This window comes from Vitis vinifera, chromosome 14, assembly GCF_030704535.1.
Source record: "Vitis vinifera cultivar Pinot Noir 40024 chromosome 14, ASM3070453v1".
NCBI classification, from domain to species: domain Eukaryota; kingdom Viridiplantae; phylum Streptophyta; class Magnoliopsida; order Vitales; family Vitaceae; genus Vitis; species Vitis vinifera.
The window spans coordinates 22450960-22477869 of record NC_081818.1 but is presented as its reverse complement, the minus strand read 5'-3'; the positions used below and the strand labels follow the sequence as shown (position 1 = coordinate 22477869).

General features: G+C 30.5%; 2 protein-coding genes across 2 annotated transcripts; both read left to right on the top strand.

Moving 5' to 3' along the window:
* The first annotated feature begins 5033 nt into the window (after positions 1–5033).
* On the top strand, positions 5034–8097 carry LOC100261704 (uncharacterized). The gene is made up of 6 exons (XM_002279088.5): positions 5034–5227; positions 5898–6210; positions 6303–6519; positions 6808–7345; positions 7424–7522; positions 7624–8097. Exons 1-6 carry the CDS (start codon positions 5164–5166, stop codon positions 7878–7880), a joined length of 1488 nt encoding a protein of 495 aa, XP_002279124.3. The 5' UTR covers positions 5034–5163; the 3' UTR covers positions 7881–8097.
* Positions 8098–19287: 11190 nt separating this feature from the next.
* On the top strand, positions 19288–26709 carry LOC100244706 (protein FLX-like 2). The gene is made up of 5 exons (XM_002282769.4): positions 19288–19472; positions 21702–22278; positions 22565–22710; positions 22815–22915; positions 26024–26709. Exons 2-5 carry the CDS (start codon positions 21722–21724, stop codon positions 26483–26485), a joined length of 1266 nt encoding a protein of 421 aa, XP_002282805.1. The 5' UTR covers positions 19288–19472; positions 21702–21721; the 3' UTR covers positions 26486–26709.
* The last annotated feature ends 201 nt before the right edge of the window (positions 26710–26910 follow it).

Genomic DNA, 26910 nt, shown 5'->3' with positions numbered 1-26910 from the left:
GTGTGATATTTCGCATTGAATAGGAAAGAAAGTTCTGAATTTTATATATGCATGAACTCCTTTTAATCTTATAGATACGTTTTAAAGTCATAAAAACTCTTTGAATTCAAAACGAACAATATCTACATGGTTAAGTACAAGTCATTGCTAATGATATCAAAATCAATCATCGATCTTGATGTAGAGGTTTGTTTGGTCCTATAAAAGGTATTTGTTTGTTTAGCCGTGCAATCTCATAGGATACAATGAGGGCATTGTATATATAGGAAATATATATATATATGGTATTTGTTTGTTTAGTCGTACAATTTCATAGGACACAATGAAGACGTTATATATATAGGAAATATATATATATATATATATATATAAACTTTTCTTAATCTTATAAATGCATTTTAAAGTTGTAAAAGCTCTTTAAATATAAGGGGGACAATATCCACATGATTAAGTGCAAGTCGTTACAATTGGTCTTGGGTGAGAGAGCTAAAATATGTGTGATTGATGAATTCAACCCCAATCATTTATTCTAAACAACAATTCTTCCATGTCTTTTAGTGTGAGTGGTTTCACTTTCTATTATATCATATTACTTTTGAGTGATTTTATGCCTTTTCTGTTGAAACCTTGTTAAATACATTTTTAATATAAATTCTTCCAATTTGAAATAAAGGGGTAGAACTGAATCTATCTTGACTTTATGACTATGCATAATTATTATGCTGAGGAGCTTTAAATTTTTTCCACCTTACGTATTCATTCATGGGACTTTTCTCAATAATATGGTAATTTAAAAAAATTATTCTTAAATTATTATAGTAAAAGAATTTATTACAAATATATGATAGTTTTTGCCATCTAGGAGAGAGAGTGAACGGATAAATTTTTTTATAACCAAAATCGTCTTTTCAAAAGATGATTTTATTTCCATTTAAAAAATAAATAAAAATTCAAAAGGGAAATCATCTCTTGAAGAGATGATTTCCCATTAAAAAAATTAATATTTTTTTAATATTTATTACAAATTAAAAAAAAAAATCCCCAAGGGAAATCGTCTCTTGAAGAGACAAGTTCCCATGAAAAAAAATAATATATTTTTTTTAAAAAATCCCAAATTAAAAAAAAAAAAAAAATCCTCAAAGGAACTCATCTTTTTAAGAGACGAGTTCCCATGAAAAAAAATCTCAAATTATAAAATAAAATAAAAAATCCTCCAAGGAAATCGTCTTCAACATTAAAAAAAATTAATATTTTTTTTAAAAAAAATTAATATTTTTTTTAAAAAAAATCCCAAATTATAAAATAAAATAAAATAAAAATCCTCAAGAAGAGACGATTTCCCAAATTTTTTTTTTTATAATTTGGGATTTTTTTTAAAAAAAAATATTGATTTTTTTTAATGGGAAATCGTCTCTTCGTCTCTTGAAGAGACGATTTCCCAATTTTTTTATTTATTTTATAATTTGGGATTTTTTTTAAAAAAATATTAATTTTTTTATGGGAACTCGTCTCTTGAAAAGACGAGTTCCCTTGAGGATTTTTTTTTTTTTTTTAAATTTGGGATTTTTTATAAAAAAAAATATTATTTTTTTATAAAAAAAAATATTATTTTTTTTCATGGGAACTCGTCTCTTCAAGAGACGAGTTCCCTTGAGGATTTTTTTTTATTTATAATTTGGGATGTTTTTTTAAAAAAATATTAAATTTTTTTCATGAGAACTCGTCTCTTCAAGAAACGATTTCCCTTTTGAATTTTTTTTTTAAAATGAAAATAAAATTGTCTTTTGAAAAGACGATTTTGGTTAAAAAAAATTTTTATCCATACACCATCTCTCTTAGATGACAAAAACTACCATATATTTGTAATAACTTCTTTTATTATAATAATTTAAGAATAATTTTTTAAAATTATCATACCATTGATAAAAAGCCTTCATGAGTCACCTGCCCTGTTAAAGGTCAATCTGCATCTATTCTGATCCATACAGTCATATTTCATGGTTTGACTCCCACACATACATCACATCACAACTCCTCAGGGTTTTCACCACTTTAGACTGAGTTTGGGAAAGGAAAAAAAAAATTAAAAAGTTATTTTTTTTTTCTCCTTTTTTAATGTTTGGAAATCATTAAAAACAAATACTACGAAATTGTGGAGAAAAAAAAGAGTTTATTGTTCAATAATTTAATTTTCTTTCCCTTCAAATTTTCCATTCATATTGAAACAAGAAAAAACCTTATTATTTCCTTATAATTTTTTTCTTTATTTTTTTCCCTCAAAGAAATTTGAGAAGTGTTAAAGAAATGTTTTTTCTTTTTATTTTTTAATATCAGGAAAAAAGATTAAGAGAAAAATACTATACAAAAAGAAAGGGTAAAAAGTTAAAAGATTTTCTTTTCTATTTTTCTTTGAAAATTGTGGTCAAAATTTAGAGAAAACATACTATTTGTTTGCCAACTTCTTTAAGTTCTTTAAAACGCGTTGGGTTACGAGAAAATTTGAAGTTTACTTTTAAAAAATAATTATATAAACATGTAAAATAATAAAAAATAAATAAAATATTAAATATAAAAATTATTTTAAAAATATTAAAACAAGTTAAAAATATTTCAATTTTTTTATTTTATAAAACATCAAAAACAATTTTCAAAAATTGTTTTAAAAAACAATTACAAAATAGGCGCATATTATTCATAAATTTTATTTTGTTTCTCTAATTTTTCCATAAAAAAATTTATATATTTTTTAAAAAAACTTATTTTTCTTTTTCTCCTTAGTTTTCTTTGTTTCAAGTTTTCTAATAAGCAAACTAGCCCTATTTAATTTTCTTTACCTTCAAATAAAAAAATAAGGAAAAATATTAGCTTAATTATAAGATGAATTACTAATATAAAATTTAGTATGATAAATATATATTTTGCAAATGATATAAAATACATAATAAAGATTCGTTTGGAAATTGTTTTTTAGAACAATTTTTTGTTCTCTATAACAAAAAACACATTTGATAACAAAAAAAACTATTTTCTGTTCTAATAATTTTCAAATAATATATTTTAGTTATTTTATGTTGTTTTCACTCGTTTTTGAGAATTGTTTTAAAAAATAATTATATAAATATGCAGAATGAGTAAAAATAAAACACTAGATAAAAAAATTATTTTTAAAATATTAAAAACATATTAAAAATATTTTAGACTTCTCAACATACATTTGTTCTACAAATATTAGAGAACGATTTTAAAAAATAATTCTTAAAAACTATTTTTAAGAATTGTTTTAAAAAACTATTACCCAGTAAACTCTAAGTTTGTATAGAATTCCTTTTGCCATTTAAAGTAAATAAACAATAATTGATCCCATACTAATTAGTACAACATCAAAGGACCACAACAAGCAAAATAGAAATGTAATTCAAAAATATAATTTATATTTTTCAAATTTATTTGTGATGTAATAAAAGGAATTATTATGTAAATAAAATTTACAAAAAATATAAATTAATATTAGATTTTAATAAAAAAATATTTATTTTTACCAAAAAGGTATAAAATTTATTTTCAATTTTATAACTAAAATTCATATTCCCAAAGTTTATAAACTTTATAGCATTTTGGTAATTTAATTAAATATATTCCAAAATTAGTAATTAAAAAATGTTTAACAAAATTAATTACAATGAAATGGAAATGGTAAAAACAAAAAAAGACCTCCAATATAAATTAAGAATTAAGATATATTTGAAAAGTCCAAGTTCTACTGGATATGATATTCTATATATTAGGTAATATATTCCATGAGATATATTATGTTATATTATGTTTATATTTAATTTATAAAATAAATTTAAAAAATAATATAAAATATATATTATTTATAATATTTGAAATAAAAATTATATTACATTCAAATATCTTTATTTAAAAAAAATGAAATTTCTTCCATTTATAAATAAAAACTTTTTATATTATATTATTCAATATATAAAAATAATTTATATATATATATATCATATATTAATATTATTTTATAAATATTTTTTTAACTTTTATTTTTTAATCATATATTTAATTTATAATTAAAAAATTATTTTACAAAATAAGTATATAAAAACAAATATAAAAAATTGACAAAAAAAATTATTTTTTAATGCATAAAATATGCATATCCTATGTATTAACATGATATTAACATATTCAAAGAATAAAAAAATGATGGACAATATATTTTACTATTTATCATATCTTATATTTAATTGAATGTAAGATAAAACAAGTAATTAAATAATTATCATATATCGTCTTTTATCTTATTTTATGTTATATTCGATCAATTAAATATGAATTAATAAAAATATCAAGATAAAAAAAAAAAATATGTGATAAAATTTCAAACTAATCGAAAGTTAAGTGTATTTGATTTAAATCGAGGGCATTTGACTGAAATTGAAAAAAAAAAAATATTTTTTTTTTGTTTTCTTATGTCGCAAAAGTCCAATCACGTGGTGGATTCCTCCCTCTGTCGCTCTCTGCTTATTTATTTATATTTAAAAAATTTAACCTTTCATATCAAATCATTCGACACTATTCTTTTAAGAATCCACCACCGTCCATACGATAAGTTCAGAATCCTAGGTTGTTTCCCTTTCAATTTTTTTTTTTTTTTTTTCCGAAGGAAAAGCCTTTTTCCAAAATCCATGCATGCAGTTCCAATAAAAAAATACTTTATATGAAAGTTAAAATATTATATTATTTATTTTTTTTATAAAAAATTATTTTTATAATATAATATTATTTTTTAAAAATAATGAATTTAATTTCAATTTTATTTTTTAAATACATCCGAAAATTCTTTCTTCTAAAATTGGAAATTTTCATGAATTTGAATATAAAGAAAAAAAAACTATAAAAAAAGCTTGAAAAAAACATAAAATCTTTGGATTTATTCATGAATTCAGAAATTCCAGAACGAACTCTTCCAAGTCAATGACCCCACGTTGGGTTATTTCTGATTTCTATTCTTGGACTGGTCATTTTATTGTTAGACTCAAGAGCAGCCGTCCCAATAGCTTTGTAGTTGGAAAAGTCCCTAGTCCGTAATCTCTCTCTTTCTTGAAGGTTGCGGAGAGCCGGAAGTATTGAATCCATACTCATCTTCTAGACATGGTTCAGTCCCTACTCTCTGCAAGTTTACTTTCCATTTCTTCTCCAAGCTTCAGCATCAAAGGTATCTCTTTTTACTTTCTTGGGGTTTTGGTTGATAAGGGTTGATGGAGATGTGTTTGTTGTGGAATAAGTGTTTGTCTTCTGCTGAAAATTTGGTGGGTTGTGTAAATTCCTAGCGCTTTCCTTTCTGGGGTTTTTGAACCCAGTCTGATGTATTTTAGGACTCCGCAACTGTATTTTGAATGCTGCTTTTTGCCATGGGCAGTTTTGAAGCTTCACTTTGGAACAAGGAAAGGGATTTTAGATATCTGTGGTTCTTTTTGTAAGGTTTTGATGGGTGTCTTGTTGAAAATTTTGATTTATGGACGACCATTTGATGGGTCACTTTAATGTAGCAGAGATGATCAAGATTACATTTTTGATCATCTGTTATGGGCTTTCTTGTTTGCAAACAGTTTTAAGAGGCTTCCATGTTCATAGATTTTAGCCACAGATTTTATTAAGATAGCATGTTAATTTTATTCAATCCAGCTGATTTTCACTTCAGAGGATCTAGTAATCCTTCATTCTGTAGATTTGTACTTTTTGATACTATATGACAAGGTTCCAGCTTCAAATTTAGTTTCTATTGCTTCATCAGTTTTTGTGTTGAAAGACCCATCGACAAAATCAGACAAGTTTGAATTGAATTTTATGACAGTCTATGAGTTCAATCTTTTCTTTGCATTCAGTTGGGGAGCAAGGGAAGCCTATGCTCCTGAGGGCTTCACCTAGGTGCAGAGTCAGAGCAAGAGCTGCATCTTCCAAGGCTGGGCCTCAAGCAGTTGAAATTCCTCATCAGTGGTACAATTTAATTGCAGACCTTCCAGTTAAACCTCCTCCAGCTCTGCATCCCCAGACTCAGGAACCAATCAAACCTGAAGATTTGTCTCCCCTGTTTCCAGATGAATTGATCAAGCAAGAGGCTAGCACTGACAGGTTCATTGCAATCCCAGAGGAAGTTATTGATGTTTATCGGCTTTGGCGTCCAACACCTCTGATCAGGTTTGTGCATAACTCAAGCTTTTTGTGGGAAATTCACCTTTCTGAATATGATATACTATGCTCAGAGTCTAATGTTGTCCAATGGAAGACAGAGCCAAGAGGTTGGAGAAGCTTCTTGACACACCTGCCAGGATTTATTACAAGTATGAAGGTGTTAGCCCAGCTGGATCCCACAAACCCAACACTGCAGTCCCACAAGTCTGGTATAATGCACAAGAAGGCGTCAAGAGTGTTACTACTGAAACCGGTGCTGGCCAATGGGGAAGTTCACTGGCCTTTGCTTGCAGCTTATTTGGCCTTGACTGTGAAGTAAGGAATACATCATATATCTTTCTATTCAATTTGGTTGACTTATTGCTTACTATGTATTAGATGTATTTAAGATTGAAGCCCATAACACAATAAAAGTTTTGGAAATAATAGATGTACAAGGATATAGTTGAGTTCCAGTTTCTCTGCAATCATCTGGACCGGTTTTCTGACTTATTTTTATGTACTTTTGGTATCTTCATTGATCCAACCTTGATCGGTCTTTATATATATATGCTACTCTTACCTATAAGGGTGAACTCCTTTCTTGATTCTCTGTATATATAGGTGTGGCAAGTTCGCGCTTCTTATGATCAGAAACCATATCGTAATCTGATGATGCAAACTTGGGGTGCAAAAGTGCATCCATCTCCATCTAGCATCACTGAGGCAGGCCGAAAAATCCTTCAGATGAATCCATCAAGCCCAGGCAGTTTAGGAATAGCTATTTCAGAGGCTGTGGAGGTTGCAGCCGCCAATGCTGATACCAAGTACTGTCTGGGAAGTGTTCTCAATCATGTTTTGCTACACCAGACCGTTATAGGCGAGGAGTGCATAAAACAGATGGAAGCCATCGGTGAGACCCCAGATGTGATCATTGGGTGTACTGGTGGTGGTTCTAATTTTGGTGGGCTCACTTTTCCTTTTATTAGAGAGAAGCTCAAAGGGAGAATCAACCCTCTTATAAGGGCAGTTGAACCTACAGCATGCCCTTCATTAACAAAAGGTGTATATGCCTATGATTATGGCGATACAGCAGGAATGACTCCTTTGATGAAGATGCATACACTTGGGCATGACTTCGTTCCTGATCCTATTCATGCAGGTAATACTTTGTTGCTATAAGGAGCTTCTATATATGTGAAGTTTTGCTTCTTTCTGAAGAATGTCCCCTACTTTACAGGCGGTTTGCGTTACCATGGTATGGCACCATTGCTTTCACATGTCTATGAACTGGGTTTCATGGAAGCAATCTCAATTCCTCAGATTGAATGCTTTCAAGGTAATTTTTGCAAACAAAAAACAAAAGGTTTCTTAAGGATAGAATATATACCGTTGGGAGCTATAGAACACAGGTCAATTCGTACATTTACTTTGTTGCAGGTGCTATACAATTTGCTAGGACAGAAGGATTAATACCAGCACCGGAGCCAACTCATGCCATTGCTGCTACCATCAGGGAAGCTCTCCATTGCAGAGAGACTGGAGAATCAAAGGTCATTCTCACGGCAATGTGCGGACACGGCCATTTTGACCTTCCAGCCTATGAGAAGTATTTGCAAGGAAATATGGTTGATTTGTCATTTGAGGAGGAGAAGATAAAAGCATCCCTAGCCAACATCCCTCAAGTGGTGGCCTGAGGTGAAGCCATTTACTACATTGCTCAACAGGTTGATGAGTTTTGAATTGCAGATATTTAAGCATTTCAGCTGCACATTACAAAAATAACTTGAGCTGTCAATGAATTCCTTAAAGCCTTGATTTTGACTCAAGCAAACATGCTAGTATTAAGGTTTTGTGTGAAAGGAACACCTTCAATTAGTAAATCATATCATTAAGCCACGAGTATTTTGAAAATAGCATTTATCATTTTTCTCATCAAGTCCTAGACCATCTTTCCTCTATGGTTTATATGGTGTTGCATTTGCTTGAAGTTAAAAGTAGAAATATTAAAAATCTTAATCCGAATTAAAGTTAGATTACAAGAAGTTTATGAATTTAATAAATACTAAGAATTGTTATTTATTTAGTTTTTTTATGTTAATTAGGAGCCCTAGTTTAATTCTAAATTAGAGGTTTAGTTCAAGTAGAATTAATTTATCACAAATATAAGTTTGTTATTATGTTTCTAGAATTGAATAAAGTAAAATATTACTTCAGGGAATATTATTGTTATCCCATAATTGAGTGGTTCAACATGTTGTGCGAGCTAGAATAGCAAAGAATATATTGAATATTAAGAAAGTTGTGATTTTATTTGTGAGATTATGACTGTAAATAATAACTTAATTCGACTATAACTCCTAAAATTCACATGTAAGAATTTCAACAATTAATACATTTAGATGTATATCCTATTTAGATTTCAAGATTTATGATATTTAGTGAATGACGGCTATAACGAAGTGACTCCTCCAAAAGAATTTACGATACTATTGAATGAGCAAAAATAATTATTGAAAGATTCTTAAAAGATAGATAAAAAAAAACACTTGATATAATATTCTAAACAGTACATAAATCTATATTTGACAAAAACAACAAAAGAGACATGAGATACTCTATAAATATTATACAAAAATGATGATCATGTCAAACAAATGAAATTGCAAATATTAGGATGTGAATTTGAGTCTTTCTTCATGAATGACATTGAATCAATTTCAACTTATTTTGATCGGATGCAAACCATTGTAAACTAATTGTGGGTTAATAGTGAGAAGGTTGATGATGAAAGAATACAAGAGAAAGTCATGTGATATTTAAATGCAAAATTTGAATATGTTGTTGTAATTGAAAAAAGGAAAGAATGTGTTCACTCTTATAGTTGAATGGTTGATAAGTTCATTGTGTTCACATGAACAATGAAGGAATCGGAGAATCAACTCTACCAATTTTGAGTAGGCTTTGTAAAGTAGAACATCTACAAAAAAGTCATGGTAGTCAACAAAGTGGTCGATGTAAAGTAGGACATAATAACTCCAACACTAGAGATGGAGATGGTGACAAAAATCTTCCAGAGAAAGGGATAACACTTGTTGATTGAAAGACACGTCACACAAAATATTTTAGATGTAAGAAGTATAGACACTATAAGCCTAAATGTCGAATGAAATTACAGAATGAACAAGTAGAGTAGGGAAACCCTATTGAGGCATATCAAAATTTAGTATTAGCCTATAATATAACACATCAAATGCAAACAAAGATGTTTGGTATCTTTATATAGGATGTCTCAACCATATGCATAGTAAGAAAATGCTTTTGCGATTAGATGAATCAATCAAAGAAGACTCCAAAATTTTTATCATGAATAAAGGTAATATTAAAATACGTTCTTTAAAAATGATACTGACGTTATTATAATATATGTATTTTTTCCTTTTTTTTTTTTTGGAATTTATCAAGCATATGGCAATTAATAAAAAAGGACATTATTAATATCTATAATGGATTTTGCATTCTTAGTAATAAAAATAAGAAGATGATTGCAAAAATACATAAGACAAAAAAATCGAATGTTTCTTATGTTTTTTGAATCAAAAACTTTATTTAGTTTGAACGCAACAATGAAAGATAACAATTAGCTTTGACATCGTTATTTTGGTCATCTAATTTTTCATGGATTAAAGTTATAACTACAATAGAATATGGGAATAGGATTATCAATGATTGATGTTTTAGATCGTGTCTATGAAAGATGTCTCCTTAGGAAGCAATATAAGAATTCTTTTCTAGATAGAAAATCTAGAAAAAGTTAAACAAACTTTAGAGTTGGCGCATGTAGATATATGTGATCTAGTAAGGTAAAATCTCGTAGTTACAACAAAAATATTTTAACCTTTATAAATAATTTTACAAGAAAAACTTATATTTATTTATTAAAGGAAAAATATGAGGCTTTTTGTAAGTTTAAAGAATTCAAAATTCTTGTTGAAAAACAATATAGGTATGATAAACAATGAGAAACAAGAGAAATAAATTTATGAACTCAAAAAGGCTTTGTGTGTATTAAAACAAATGCCACATGTTTGGTACATTGAACTTGATACTTATCTATTGCAACATATTTTCAAAAGCATACTTTTAAGCACACAATTTACATCAAGTTATATTCTAATGGTAATATAATTGTTATATTCCTATATGTGGATGGTTTAATATTAATAGTAAACTATTAGCAAATATTTAATGATTTCAAGGAGACAATGACATAACAACTTAAGATGAAAAAATTGGTATTAATGTTATACTTTCTTGGAATTAAGGTTCAATAAATAGATGATGATATCTTTATCTTGCAAAAGAAGTATGTCATAGACATTTTAAAATGAGTTACGATGGAATCATCAACAACATTTCATACCCTTAGTATAGAGCGATTAAAGATGAAAAAGGGAGACACTAGAATCCCATGTATTTTAAGGGTATAGTAGGAAGTCTTCATTATTTGACTTTTACAAGATCAAATATTATCTATAAAGTGAGAATTATAAACCTATTTATGAAAAAACCATATTAGTCACATTAACAAGCAACAAAGCAAATTTTGAGGTATATAAATGGTCCTCATGATAATGGAATTTTCTACTCCTATTTAAGTAGCTTCAATCTAATAGATTATACAAATAGTGTTTAGGGAGGTGATGTACATACTAGAAAGAATACCACCGGGTAAAAAGTATTCTCATGGTTTCAAAGAAGTAATGAAATGTAGCATTATTGACTATAAAAGTTGAAGCATGAACAAAAAGATCCTACAAAGATTTTGTATGATAATAAGTATATATTGCATTGACAAAAAATCCAAAGTTTTATGGTAGAAGCAAACACATATGCATTAAGTTTTATTATATTAGATAACTCATAAAAAATGATAAAATTAAGTTTGAGTTGTGTAGATTAGAAGATTAAGTTATAAACATTTTTACAAAGCCATTAAAGGCAAGCGTGTTCAAGAAGTTGAAGATGATACTTAAGGCAAGCGTGTTCAAGAAGTTCAATATGATACTTAATGTGCTTGACTTTAAAGCTCAATTTAATGGAGACTATAAAAATCCTAATTACAAGAATTTAGAAATTTGAGAAATATTATGAATTGTTATTTATTTATTTATTTTATGTTACTTTAGAAGTCTTAGTTGAATTATGAATTAGAGTTATAGTCCAAATATGATTAGATTATTATAAATATAGGTTTTTATATAGTAGAGTTAAATGAAATAAAACACTTTTTTTAAAAAAAAAAACCATTGTCGTTACCCATAGTTGTGGAATGGAAGAAATTCTTTCAATATTTCCTACAAATGAATATTTGTATTCCATTAGTATGCAATGTACTCAAACGTTTACTTGGAGATAGGTGTAAATGTGTAAATGACATATCATAGTGGGGAGTATGGATGTATCCACAAATTGGAGTGTGCAACAAAGATGTATTTAGTTGTTCGAATCTTTAGATTATTCCATTCCAAGCCCTAGATTGTTGGGATGGATGCTACTACAATCTTAGGGATCAAGATCTAGGCAATGAAAGCAATAAAAAAATTTGAACCTTAGATCTAGGTGCTCAAAAAATGATATCTATAATTTGAATGTTCCCACATCAATTTCAATTAGAGAAGAGGGCGATGCGCATATCGAATACTTTACGATCTTTTACCTAATGATTCTCTCCTAGACCTTGGAACTTGAGAATGGTAGAATCTTTTCTATGGCGATGGAGGATAAGATTCCTCCCTCTGGAAAAATGAATAAAAAGATTTTAAGTCTTAAACCCTTAAAAAAGGTTTATATATATTTACTTGTAGGCTTAATTGACTTGAGCCTCACCTTAGGCTTTAGTCACTTAATTTAACTTACTAGGTCACCTTATTATACTCTAATTAATTAATTAATTAATCCAAAAAGGTCATTTATAAGCTCTTGTTTACCAAAAATGTCCTTATATACACATATGAATAAAAAAAACCCAACTATTTCTTAAATAATGTGTCACCAAGGAATATGAGATTAAGTGAAGATCATTGGGATCTATAAGAAAGTATTGACTCTCTTATAATCAAATTCTGAGTTGACTCAACATCTCACCACTAAGAGTCAATTGTAGTCTAGTATCTATGATATTCAATCGAGATAAAAAAAAATAAAAAATAAAAACCCTCAAGTTTGTGACTTATTAACAACTGCATGAAAGCTCCCCATAAATTGGTGTTCGTAACCTAACGAGGTGAATGATATCAATCTCTTAAGATTGCCTCTACAATCCGTAAGTGTTAAATCCTCCTATTATGTGATCAAGTGGCATGCTCTAACTCTCTAAGATTCTTTTAGGGAATTGAAGTCTATCTAGCAAAAGAATTTGAAGTTAAAGACCTTGAAAATCTAATATTCTTTTTGGGAATTGAAATGACAAAATCTCAACAAATAATTTTTATCTCCCAACAAAAATACACTTAAGATTTCCTTCAAGAGACAAATGTAGGTAGTAGCAAACCCATTGGCACTTTAATAGGGTCCAATCACTAGCTAGGAGAAAAACAAGAGAAGGAAAAACTAGTTGATTAAGGTATTTATCAAAAAATGATTGGGAAGTTTATTTACTTAAAAGGAACTCCAAAGAAAGACCTTTTGTTTAAGGAAGATAACAAGCTTAAGTTTGAAGTTTATGTAGATGTTGGTTAGGCTGGATCTATGATGGAGAAAAGATTGACTACTAGGTATTACACAGAATTAATTCATGCACACAAAAGATTAATTATGTCTATGAACTCAAACAGGAAAACAAAAATATTTAATGTCTAATTTTGTCTAACTTATAGTAGAAAATTGAACATAAGAACAAAGAAATTGATCTCAAAATAAAACTTTTGTATTGAAAATTATACCTTGATTGCAAGAGAGTTTTGACTATAGACTGGATTGTTGACAACAGAATGATGAATACAAAGGAATAGATTTTTGGAATGAGAGAGAGATTACAAAAACTAAGAGAAAATTTTTAGGGAACACTCGTGAAAACTCTAATCTCTGCTTTGCTCGCTCTGCCTTGTGATGAAGGTTGCATCTCCATTTATAGAAGAAGTGGGTGGACGTGAGTCTTGATGGGATCTATGGATTTAAAGTAGAATTTAATCCGAAAATAATTGCAAAAGACAGTTGACCTCTTTTTTCCATGCTTCAAACGAAAAAATTAAATCTTGTTATAAGTAAAAAGGCCCCGTTTCTTTACATGTTTTTTTGAAAATCAAAGTTGTCAAATGAAAGACAATTTTTACTATTTGAATACTATTTGACACTATTCACTACTATTTGAATAGTATTTTTTTTGTTTTCTTAAGCATCTTTCACTTAGTTTCTTTATTTTACACAGTCTTTTTACTAGATAAATACAAGGGGATAAATGTACAAAAGATTCTTGAAATCTTTTATTTAGATTGACCCATAGGTCTACTATACAGGATGAACTCGGGGTCTACATATGAATCATTTGATAAAGTTATGTCTTCAGTTTTTTCATTATCTTAATTATCACCAAACTATTTGAGAGTTTGAATAAGTCTTTGACGATATTATTCTAAATTTGTAGCAGTTGCTAATGAAGTTTGACATTTGCTTATCAGAGTTAGGAATTCTGCTTGAGTTGGCCCTTGAGAAGGGCTTGTTGAATCTTTTGAATTTGAAGATTCTGGCCTTGAAATTATTTAGAAAATCTTTTGTTGACACATGAACTCATGATTGAATTTGTCCTACCATTTGATGCTAAATTCTCTAGAGAGATATAATGGAAAATGAGGAGGTTGCTCTTGCTTCTTGATAATATTCCATGTAAGAATCCATGAAGGAGTCTCAATTGAATGATAGATTGAGATGAAGTCTTGCTCTTGTAGAAGTTGAATTTTTCTTAAATTTCAGGAGGAAATATGGAGTCTAGTAGACCAAAAACCTCTTGAAAATTGAATAAACCATGAATGTTGATAACTTTGCAGATATGACATGTTATACCAAGCATTCATGTAGTCTATGTAGTTGTAGCTCATAGGATGGAAAGTTTGACTAAAAGCCTTGCAAGTAAAGGGCTTTTGATTTCAATGAGTCAAGGTCATGACTCTAAGAATTTGATATTTGGAGAATGCAATGCTCCGAGGATTGTTTTTATCAGTATTATGAGTAATTTCGACTGAATCAGTATCAACTAAGAAAAACTCATAAAATTGACAAGTTTTGAAAGGATCATTGGAATTAAAATTGACTCCTTAAGGAAAGATGTAATGAAGGATTTTAAGAACTTCTTCAAAATTGAACTTTGGTTCAATGAAAGCAATTTCTAAGGTTTTGGGTTTTTTGACATATTGACTATTAGTAAATGAAGATGAAGATGGAAATGTTGGAATAGAACTTGGACTATATTAACTCTGGATAGGAATACTTTTGGAGGTTGATTTAAAAGCTTGAATAAAGCTTTTTGAAGGTTGAAGAGGAAAAAAAGTCTAGAGTTAGGACTTGAAAGGAATTTGATGTTTGTATTGGAAAAGTATGACGAATATTTGGAAAATTCAAAATCATCCTATATGAAACTTTGGTTTTCTTGAATGATAAAGGAAGCTGGGGCCTAATAGGAGTACCCATTAAGATAAAATATGATCCTTACCTTGCAAAAACTCCTGAGTAAGGAAGTTAGGAAGAGAATTCAACTCTCCTTTGATAAATTCAATTTTAAAATCAAAATTTGAAAGTAAAGTTTGTCATCTTGCAAAAATTTGTTTTGAAACTAGATTTTTAACATATTTTTGTAAAATGTCTTTTGCAGCTTTGCAATCAATTTTTAAAATAATTTTTTTTTTATCAAATCACTTTGAAATTTTGAAATACATAAAATTATTGATAAAAAATTTCTTTTTTGACAGTTAAATAGTTTATTTGAGTACCCAATCAAATTCCTGAATGATATCGAACTATATGCACTTTTGCTTTGATATGTCTCCATAGCCTAAATTAGATGCATCTGATTCTACAATAAGCAATGCATTGGGATGAAGGATGTTAATGCATGGTAAATATTTGACTCTTTGTTTAATTTCTTTGACTAAATTAGTATGATTTTCAGTCCATGCAGGTGTATTTTTCCTAATTCTCAAATATTTGAAATAATCAGAAACATAATTTAAACAGCTTAGAAATCTTTGCAATTGTTATTTGTCTTTTATTTCATCAGGAAACTTGTTAATAAATTCTATTGGCCTTTGATTCGGTTTTTTTTTTTACCTTGATAAATTTCATGTCCTAAAAGTCTTATCTTTGTTTGAAATAATTTCATTTTTGGATAAGAACATGTCATTCCATTTGCTTTAATTACTTTGAAAAACTTTTTTAAATGAATAAAATGTTTTTCGGATGAATCATAAAATACTATAACATCATCAATATACACAATAATGAATTGAAAATGAGAGTTAAAAGTGTCATGCATAATATTTTGAAATTCAGAATGGGCATTTTTGAGACCAAAAGACATGATATTCCATTCATAATGACCAAAATGGACTGTAAAAACAATTTTGTATATATCTTCTTTTTTAATTTGAACTTGTCAAAATCCTGATTTCATATCAAATTTTGAATAAAGTAAAACACTATGAAATCTTTTGAGTAAATCTTGTTTATTAAGAATAGGGTATCTTATCCATTGTAATACTTTATTTAAAGGTTTATAATTGATGACTAATTTGGGTGCACCTCTTTATAGTTCAACAACATTTTGAACATAAAAAACAACACAACTCCAAGGAGATTTTGAGGGTCTGATTAATTTCTTCTTTACTAATTAATCAATTTCTTATTTACAGTATTCTAAAAGTTTTTCATTCATTTGAATAAGTATAGCTTTAGTGCGAATTTTAGACTCATTGAAATTTTGAATATAAGGTAAACTTATTTCATGTTTCTTTCTGGACCAAAAAGCATTTGGAATATCAGAACAAATTTCGTTTTGAAAAAAAATTTAAATTTCTTTTATTCTTTTCTGAACTTTATCTTCTAGAAGTTGTTTTTTTACTTTCTTATATTGAATTTCTTTTGATAGAAAATTTATATGAGCTTATTTTCTTTGAATTAAATTTATCCTTTTATTTATTGAATCACTTTGGACTTGATGTATTTCTTTTTTAGTTAATGGATATATAAAGGGGGGAAATATGGTGTTTCCTAATATTGTAGTTTTGACACCTTCATCAGTTACTTGAAATGGATAAAACAATGTAATAAAATGAATTCCTAAGATTAAAGGTTCGATCATGTTTTGCACTAACACAAATTGATGTCTAAAACAATAATTATCTTGACATATGTGAACATTTTGAAGTTTGTATTATATGTCTAATTTTCCTTTATTTGCAACGAAAAGTTCTTGTCCTATTTTTTCATATTATTGAGTAGGGTTTAATCATTTTTTAATACAATTCATATTAGCTCCTAAGTCTATTAATGTTGTCATTTCTACTTCAAAATCTTCAATTATGACTTTTACATTTGTATACCATCTTTGAAAATATATTTTTGATATTGTATTTATAAATGATTCTATGGGAATTTGTTTATCATGTATTATTATTCCTAGATCTTGATTATTAGACGTTTCAACAAAATTTTCTTGTTTGTATTGTATTATATTTCTTATTTGTTCATTTTCTTGTTTTATTGTTTTAATTGATCTATTTGCTTTTTTATTTCTTGTATTTCTTCTTTCAAATCTTCAATAGTTATAGGCTTTTGAATCTATTAAAAATTTCATCAATTGAGTGTTGTGCAGGTTTGATTTCTTAAGTTTTATTTGGATTTTCCATGAGAATTAAATTTTTTAATTTTTGTAAATAATTTCTTTATGTTTCCTCATCATTTATTTTGTTTATAACATCAAAAAAAAGAAAAAAAACTTGCTTAGCTATTTTTGAAAATATTACATTTATTGTTTTTATTTTGTTTTTTCTTTATTTTCTATTTTTTGTACTTCATTAATTTCACTTGTTTTTTCTATCTTTGATGTTGATGTTTCCTCCACCTCTCTCGAGGTAGAAAAAATTAAATTTTGTTCCACTTGACTCTTCTTTTGATTCTGCTTGAGTTAAGTTTTGTTGATCTAATAATTTTTTATTATATGGAGAATTTTCTATTGCTTTTCTTGAGGTTAATGTTGCAATTCTTTTAAGGGGTTTCTTAAATTTGAAAAACTAATGGAAAAAAGGAATTGTCATCCTAACTTGTTGCATATATTTTTCATATTGTTTTCTTCAAGTATTTGTAACTTGAGGAGGAAGTTGTTTAAAATACTTTCTTTTACCATTATTATAAGGAGAAAAATAATCAAATTTAATACATTCTACATCAAGAACAAAAAGATTTCTTTTAATATATCTTTTCCTAATGATATTTATATTTAAAGGAGGATTATCAAGATGAGGGAAAATAGTTAACTCAGACTTTTTTTTTCAAAAAAAGGAATTTTTGAAACAAAGCTAGACACATTTAATAAATTTTTAAGTTTATTTTCAATTTGAATCATTTTTTCATCTAATTTTGAATTATTAAATTTTATGTGATGACTATATGATGATGTAGCTAATGAATTTGTAGATTTGTTTAACTCATATGAAGAACAGACTGAATTATATGTAGAATTATCTTATGCATATGATGCAAGACCACCTATTCTAAGAGATCTGGATGAACTAACACTATTTAATCCCTTTATAATATTACTCATTGTCACATAAAATAATCATAATTTTATTCTTAATTAATTCAAATAATTTCTTGAACAGGGACCACCACAAGCAGATCAACACGGGACTTACACTCATTCTGCCTTTAAACGCCGCTATCTAGGTTCACTAAACCGTTCACAAGAAATTCAATTCGAACTAAGTCATGACTAAATTAGTGATTAAAGATTGTTTCAATTTGTAATACCACTTTGTTCTTAAGCAGAACGTGGCTATGATACCATTTATATCCAGGATATACAACAGTTCATACACACAAAAGATTATGTTGTCTATGAAAATACAAATATTTAGTATCTAATTCTGTCTAATTTATAGCATAAAATTGAACACAAGAACAAAGAAATTGATCTTAAAATAAAATTTTTGTATTGAAAATTATACCTTGATTATAAGAGAGTTTTGACTATAGATTGACTTATCGACAACAGAAGGACGAATACAAAGGAATAGATTTTTGGAAGGAGGGAGAAATTACAAAAGCTAAAAGAAAAATTTTAGGGAACACTCTTGAAGGCTTTGATCTTCGCTTTGCTCGTTTTGCCTTTGTTACGAAGGTTGCATCTCTATTTATAGAGGAATTGGCGGATGTGAGCCTTGATGGATTATGTGGATTTGAAGTATAATTGAATCTAAAAATAATTGTAGAAGACAACTAGCTTCTTTCCTCCATGCTTCAGATGAAGAAATTAAATATTGTTAGGGGCTATAGGTAGGAAAGCCACGTTTCTTTACATGCGTTCTTGAAAATCAAAGTTGTCGAATGAAAGACAACTTTTATTATTTGATCATTATTTGAATACTATTTGACATTTTTCAATACTATTTGAATATATATATATATTTTCTTATACATCTTTTACACATTTTTAAAAAATATATAAATATACAATTGTACAAAAAATTATTTATTGTAAAAATAAATCATAATGTATGTTTGTTTATTAATAATCTTAAATTTTAAGAAATTTAAATTCATAATACATTTATTAAACAAATAATAACACTTATTTATTAAATAATAAAAAAATATTAATTATAATTTGATATCTAGGTTTTTTTATTGTAAAATAAATATATGAATAAAGTTGTCACACGTTATAATATTTTTTTTAAACAGAAATACCTAAAAATACTTAAAAGATTAAAATTTTTGTTTTATTTTTTATTAAATTTTATATATATATATATTTATTTATTTATTTATTTATAATTTTTATTAAATAATTAAAAATATATATATAATAACAACTTTATTACCAAGACACTTGGAACAAAATTAGTAATATAAAAAATTGAAAAACCCTAAATTTGGCCTAGGAAAAAAAATTACTTTATAAAATGTAATATTGAAAAAATACACGGAAGGGAAAAATGATTTAGGTTTATTACACGGTTTAAGGTTTCAGTTCGGGAGAGGCAGTGGAGAAACGGCAGCGTCATCATCTCCCCGAGGTAACCCTAACCCTAACCTCGTTTCTTTCCCTTTCACATGCGTATACGCACTGGTATTTGATTTGATTTTGTAATGTTTGGGTGGATTGTGTTGTTTCATGCCCTAAAGTTGCTCAATTCCGAGGCAAGTTTGTTGATTTTACATTTTCTCGCTGGATTGTGGTACTGGTTGTGGGTGTTGTTTATATATGTGGTCTTGATGAATTTTCACGGTTTCATGCTTGGGTTTTGCATTAATGGACCTGTTCGATAATCAAAACAACAACTTTTTATTTTTTATTTTTAGTCTTTTTGATTTGAGTTGGGAAATGGAAAGAATTGCCTTTCCGAACAAAAATTTCCTGAGAATGGGTTCTTTCAGGAAATGTCTGATACGATCAGAGAGGAGGACATAGAATTCTGAAGCAAAATCTCATTTATAGGGGGAAACCCTTATTTCAAGACTACTGATTTGAATTGGATGGTACCTGTTCTCATGCCAATAGATGACCCAATGAATATTACAGGTGGATGATTGGAATGAAGGGGTGATTATTGATGATAATAATAAAATGATTAATTTAGATGAATCCATTGGCATCTTTCAGAAAATTTTTATGCCCAACTGAATGCTAACTTCTTACTTGGAAACAACTCCCCTCATGCAGTTTATGAATGTGTCATTCTGATTGCTACAAGTCAACCTTGTCCCCCGGTTTGAAATAGTGGAAAATTTATTTGGATTTCTACCAATTGTGACAAGTAGTGTCTTCAGGAAATCCATTTGACCATTGTACCAGGACTCGAGTCATGGCCTGATTGGGTTTATCGAGTATAGTATTATGTAATAACAACTTCTTCTAGCTAAATTTTTTCTTCACCCACCCATGGAAATGCAATGTCAGGTACAAAATTAACTCAACCTGTTTTTGCTCTTGTTTTTGTTTTTGTTTTTGTTTTTTTGTTTTTTTGTTTTTTTTTTTTTGTTTTTTTGTTTTTTATGTTTTTCCTTTGAAAAGGAGACTTGGAAATCTGGGTGGATATGAGATTAGTTGGTGACTCATGATTGTAGCTGTCCAGTCCGTTGAGCCACTTGAAATTGGCTATAATATCTTGGTGCTAGATGTAAATTTCTTCATGGCACTGAAAATCTTTGCAGTAGGGTTGGAGGAAGCAAGTAAACCAAATGACCTATTTGAAACTCTATATCAGTTCAACCTTCATCCATAGTCTGGCCTGAAGTGGCCAGCTGCTACATCCAAAGACACCCTCCCTACAGCGAAAGATTATTTGTGTCAAAGGTGGTACCTTGCCATTGGAATTTTCAACCAACAGGAGTGCTAGTGAACTTTGTTCCATATGTCACATCAGATGAAGAGGAGTTGGTTGGTTGAACATTGCATCCGGTTAGTTTGGCCATTTCTGGAATCAAAAGTCATGAATACTTTGTCACTTGATAAGAATCACTGTTGGATGTTGTTTAAATTATATCCTTTCCTTTGCATGGCATGGTAGGATGTTGATCTTGCATGCAAAGGGATTTATAATTCCTCTGTCAAGTTCTCTGCAGGCTTGTTATCTTCCTTATCCTAGGCTGTGTGAACTTTCTCCACTTCATCCTCCCCTTCAAATAAAATATTTGTGCTTTTGTTGCACCTACAAGCTGGTCTATAACGCTCAAGATAGCGGTTTCACAGCTCAACTATTTTCTTTCATTTGTCTCATCTTGTTTCAACTTTCAGATTGGAAGTAAGGAACTTCCTGTAGGTTTGTGATTATTGGGATTGATTTATGTTGTTGCTTAAATGTTCCCTTAGAATGTTTGGCCATGGCTTTGGTGCATTCCCCCTGTTGCCATGGCAAATGGTTTAAGGAGAATTGTGTTATTGCCACATAAAATTGAAGAAGTTAAATTTAGTATACCTGTTTTGATAATTTGATGGTTTATAATTGTTTGAAATACAATTTTTCTTTTATGGTGATAGGAAAGTTTTTTTTTTTTCTTGGGTGATGTATATTAGTCAGTGGCTACTCAGGTTTTTGAATTCTTCATAAACTCTTTGCTTGTTGCTTGAATTTGGAAATTTTCCAGACCTCTCTATGCTGCTTTTTATTTCAATCAGTTCTTTTCCTCAATTTTTTTTGTTCTTGTTTCCTATATTTAAGAAAATTAGTTTTCTTTAAATTTGTCTTTTCTCTATCTTATGCAATTTCTATTCTTCTTCCTTATTATGAATATTCTGATTACAGGTCAAAACTAGCAACTTAAGATGGGAAGCAAAGGTCGAATCCCACCTCATCTAAGACGCCCTCTTCCAGGTCCTGGATTAATGCATCCTGATTCATTTGTTCCTGGAATTCGCCCCCCACATGGTGTATTTTCTCCTTTTGATATGTTGCCTCCCCCGGAAGTTATGGAACAGAAGCTTGCTGCACAACATGTGGACATGCAGAGACTTGCTAATGAGAACCAGAGGCTTGCTGCTACACATGGAACCTTGAGGCAAGAACTTGCTGCGGCACAACATGAATTGCAAATGTTACAGGCTCAAATTGGAGTTATGAAGTCTGAGAGAGAACAGCGGATGAGGAGTCTTACAGATAAGATTGCCAAGATGGAAGCTGAACTAAAGGCAGCAGAGCCTGTGAAGTTAGAATTGCAGCAGGCACGAGCAGATGCCCAGAGTTTGGTCGCAGCAAGGCAGGAGCTTATTTCTAAAGTTCAACAACTGACTCAGGATCTACAGAGATCCCACTCAGATGTGCAGCAGATTCCTGCTCTGATGGCAGAATTAGAGAGTCTAAGACAGGAATACCAGCATTGCAGGTAAATTTTTGCACTGTTGTTTACAAGTGTCTGGAAGTTGATGTTTTCTTAAAGTTAGGTGCTAATCACTTTAAGCGATCAAACTGGAAGTTGATTCTAAATAGTATATTAAAAATATAGCTTGAAGTTTATTGTAGGAGTTCAGTTATAAGTAATTGTTTCTTGGAATTGTTTTCCACTGTAATTCACAGGTTCTCCTTCCTTTGAGTCTTGGTTAAATATTCTTCTTCTAATTCATTTGACTGAAATGATGAAGGTGCCATGACTTTCTATTTTGATCATTCAGGGCTACCTATGACTATGAAAAGAAGTTATACAATGATCACCTTGAGTCACTTCAGGTGATGGAGAAGAACTACATGACCATGGCTAGGGAGGTGGAAAAGCTTCGTGCAGAGTTAACTAATACAGCTAATATGGACAGAAGAACTGGTACCTTTGCTGTCTAAGACAGCTATTCATTCCCTTTTAGAGTTCTTTGTTTCTCATATTTATTGTAATTTGTATATGGTTGATGTATGGCATTCAAAATGCAGGTGGTCCATATGGTGGCCCTACAGGGTACAATGAGGGTGAGGCTTCTGGGCATCATCCTATTGGACACAATGCTTATGAAGATGGCTATGGTGTTCCTCAGGTTTGTCATCTTCTTCATGTTCAGTTTTGCCTAGGTTTTAAGTTTATTACAACTTTATGCTCTGTTATATCATCCAATTCAGGTGGAAACCAAGGTCATATTCAATTTCACATAAAATGAATGGGATAATTCTGTCTTAATCCATCATTTGTTGCGTAAGAAAACCAAGATGATAAAAAAATCTAAGGAAATTGACAATCTTACAGTGGAAAAAAACTGGGATTTATTGATTTGTGAATATGGGCATGACTGGCTCTCCTGGTGATGGTATTAAGTTGGATATGTTGAAGCTTCAAAAATCAATATCCGGACATGAAAGATATAATTTTATACCTATCAAAAATAAGAAATTAAAGATATGATTTTATGCCGTATTTTGTATGTGTTCATATATGTTGATTGATCATAAAAAGTTATAGGCAGCTTGTTTTATTTTGTTAATTTGAAAAATTCTGGCCATTTTATGAATTGATACCATCTGCAGGTTTCTTTTAGAAAATTTTGGTGGATAACTTGGAAGAATATATATGATTTTTGTACTATAGAATGTCATTCCTTTTTTTTTTCCCTTTATAATGGGTTTCACTTTTTGTTTTAATAGGCTTTCCTACAGAATGTCAATTAATTGAGTTATTTTGATAGATAAAATAAAAGAGTACATGTAAAAAGGAGGCCCCACAGGAGCATCACAAAGTATATAGGAGGTATACACTGGTTTCCAAAAGGTAAAACCAAGAGAAAAGAGGGGCTACAAAAAGAATACTTGTCCTCACCAAGAACCTAACCAATCAATAAAGCTGATTAAAGACAAAGGACCATCATCTATAAATTTTGTCGTCCATGACCACAAATTACAAATAAAAGAGTTTTTGAGCCTTTGGTTTGATAGTGCTTCATTTTTAAAAGCAATTTTATCCCTTTCCGTCTAAACTATCCAAAAGATACATAAGGGGGCTACCTTCCAAGTCTTTTTGCACTTTTTGCGCACAAAAGAACCATTCCAAGCAAGAAGGGTCTCTCTAATTGTAGAGGAAAGAACCAAAGACATGCCAAAGATAGCAAAAAGCATCTACCATAGAATCCTTATCTTTATACAGTGAATAAGGCCTTTCCTCATGTTGCCCCCCATGCAGAGAAGCCCACCTTAGGCAGTATGTAAGGGCTTCAACTAATGCTTATCTGAAAGGAGACTGGAGTCCAAAGCAGAATGGAGGGTTTTAACGGAAAACTTTCCGCTCTTTGACTTTGTCCTTAGCACCCAGTCTTCCTCACCCCTATACACCCTCTTCTCTTGAAGTCTCAAAAGGAACTGCTCCACACTTTCAACCTCTCAATCATTGAAAAGCTTAGAGAAGCAAGGAGTCCAACCACCCCCTTCAACTGATGAATTCCAAACATCTGCCACCTAGGCCTCTTTTGAAACAGCTAAGGCAAATAAAGAAGGAAAGGTAACACACAACGGTTCATCTCCACACCACTTGTCATTCCAAAACCTCAATCTTTGACCATTATTCACTAAGTAAGAAACTCTTACTCATAAGATCCAATCATTTCTGAGGACTTTCCATAACCCAACACCATACTCATCCCTCACTTCATGAGAGTGCCAACCCCCCTTCTTCTTCCTCATACTTCCCATTGATAACTTGCTTCCAAAGGGCCCCCCTTTCATAAGTAAAACGCCAACTCCATTTGCATAGGGGAGCCTTGTTTAGTGTTGATTAGACATCTAACTCCCAAGCCCCTCCTTTTATCTAAATAAGCAATTGCCCACCTTACCAAGTGTGGCTTCCAAATGAGAGCCTCATCGCCCCAAAGAAAATTCCTTTGAATCTGCTCTAACCTGAATTTGACTGACTTTGGCATGCAAAACAAAGACATAAAGTATATAAGCATACTAAAAAAAGTGTTTCGAATCAAAGTAATTCTCACTCCTTTAGAGATATATTGTTTTTTCCATATGGTCAACCTTTTACGGAGCCTCTTTTCCACCCCATCCCAAGCCATTATAGATTTCAATGGGGCACTCAAAGGAAGAGCCAAGTAAAAGGAAGGAAGGACACCCACCTTACAACCAAACTCAAATGCCAAGACAGTCAACTGATTGAGTTATGGTCTCAAGTCTACCTTGCTAGATGTTTTCTCTTCTATCCTAAATATATTTTGTGGCTCTCTGTGATGGTTTATTATTTTATTTAATTTCTTGATAGGTGATGATTTATTACTTGGTTTTGCAATCTTAAAATGCTGTGTTGGTGGATGGTGATGAAACTTTGTTAAGGGAGAGCAAATGATAAAAATGGCAATATTGGGCCTATCAAAAAAAAAAAAAATGATACAAATGGCAATATTGGGAGAATATCTAAGTAAAATATTGCAGTTGTAACTACAAATGGCAATATTGGGAGAATATCTAAGTAAAATATTGCAGTTGTAACTAAGTTATTGTCATCTTTCATAAGTATGTGGATTGTGTTGGCTTCTTTAAAAAAATATGTGGATTAAATATAGGAAAATAAGATTTAAAAGAGGTGTGACATTATTACTGGACTCGTTACAGGCCATGGAGCAACCCATTCTCAAGATTTTTTATAAATGGAACTGTATTTAGGGTATTGATTTATAGTTCTACTTGTTTTTTTTATTTATTTTAATTTTTTTTTTATATATATAAATCATGAAGAGTGGCTGTATATGGTGGAGTGATGCCATGTAGAAACTACTAATCTCAATGGTATTAAAATGAATTGGAACAAGCCAGATAAACTTAAATATTAATATTTAGTTGGTATGGGCATGTGGGACCTTGCTTCCCTTGAAAGCCAAGCTGCTAATGCAGATTATTTAAGGATTGAAGTGCTTATTGCATTGAATGTGGATGTATTCTGAGTCCCAATCTGGGTAATGAGGCTCAACAGTTTCAAATAAAAGGTGAAATTCTGCTGAAAAATAAGAGGTTAATTGAATTGTTTGAATCTGGCTGGGGGAGAACTCACTAGGAGTTAATTCTGATTGTTTATGAGGCGATGCTTTTCCCTCTGATTCCTTATGGACCATTATTCAGATGGTGAAGGTGAAGACTGATAATGCGCTTGCTTTGTATGACAGGGACGTGCCCCCCTCCCTGGTGCCACAGGTGGTGGTGTTGCTGCTGCAGGTGGTGGTGGTGGTGGTGGTGGTACTCCTGCTTATGCTGGACCTCAATCTGGCCCTGCTGCTAGCAGACCTGGTTATGATGGACCTAGAGGACCCGGCTATGATGCACCTAGAGGACCTGGCTATGATGCACCAAGAGGACCTGGTTATGATCCACAGAGAGGGCCTGGTTATGATGCTCAAAAGGGACCTGGTTATGATGCACAGAGAGGGCCAGCTTATGATGGGCAGAGAGGACCGGTTTATGATGCACCCAGGGGCACTAACTATGATGCACCTACCAGAGCTGCCCCTGGCCCCCATGGACAGGTGCCATCCGGAAATAATGTTCCTTATGGGTCTGCAACACCACCTGCACGTTCAGGAGGTGGGTATGAGGCAGCACCACGAGGTGGAAACCCTGTTAGGAGATGAGCAGGAGATTTTTCAATGCTTGTTATTTGATCAATGGACATATCCTTCATTCTCTTTTGTATTTTTCCCCTCTAGCAAGGCCCTACATACAAAATCTTTCTTATGATTATGGAAATGTTGCTATGAACAATATACATTTACAATGTAACATGTGAGTGAAAGAAGTACATGGTTGAAGGGAGCATGAGCAGTTGAAGTATGAAGGAAGCCATCCTTACATAGCATCTTCCACATTTCTTAATCATTTTGTTGGGGTTTTCATGTTGCGATAGACATCTTTGGTGTTGTGTTTTTTACTCTGCTTACTGGGCCAGCTTCTACAGTCTCTTCATTCATCTATGGCTTCTATGGCCGCAATATTTGGTTTATTTAGTTTATGTTTGGTAGAATGCAGAAAGGCTGCCAATGTTTTTCTATTGACTTAA

Excerpts from the sequence above, each read along its gene's own strand:
- LOC100244706 (XM_002282769.4), top strand. The coding sequence starts at position 21,722 with ATGGGAAGCAAAGGTCGAATCCCACCTCATCTAAGACGCCCTCTTCCA. Across the intron at positions 22,711-22,814 it reads TAATATGGACAGAAGAACTG|GTGGTCCATATGGTGGCCCT; the intron begins GTACCTTTGCTG and ends TTCAAAATGCAG. Across the intron at positions 22,916-26,023 it reads ATGGCTATGGTGTTCCTCAG|GGACGTGCCCCCCTCCCTGG; the intron begins GTTTGTCATCTT and ends TTTGTATGACAG.
- LOC100261704 (XM_002279088.5), top strand. The coding sequence starts at position 5,164 with ATGGTTCAGTCCCTACTCTCTGCAAGTTTACTTTCCATTTCTTCTCCA. Across the intron at positions 5,228-5,897 it reads TCCAAGCTTCAGCATCAAAG|TTGGGGAGCAAGGGAAGCCT; the intron begins GTATCTCTTTTT and ends CTTTGCATTCAG. Across the intron at positions 6,520-6,807 it reads TATTTGGCCTTGACTGTGAA|GTGTGGCAAGTTCGCGCTTC; the intron begins GTAAGGAATACA and ends CTGTATATATAG.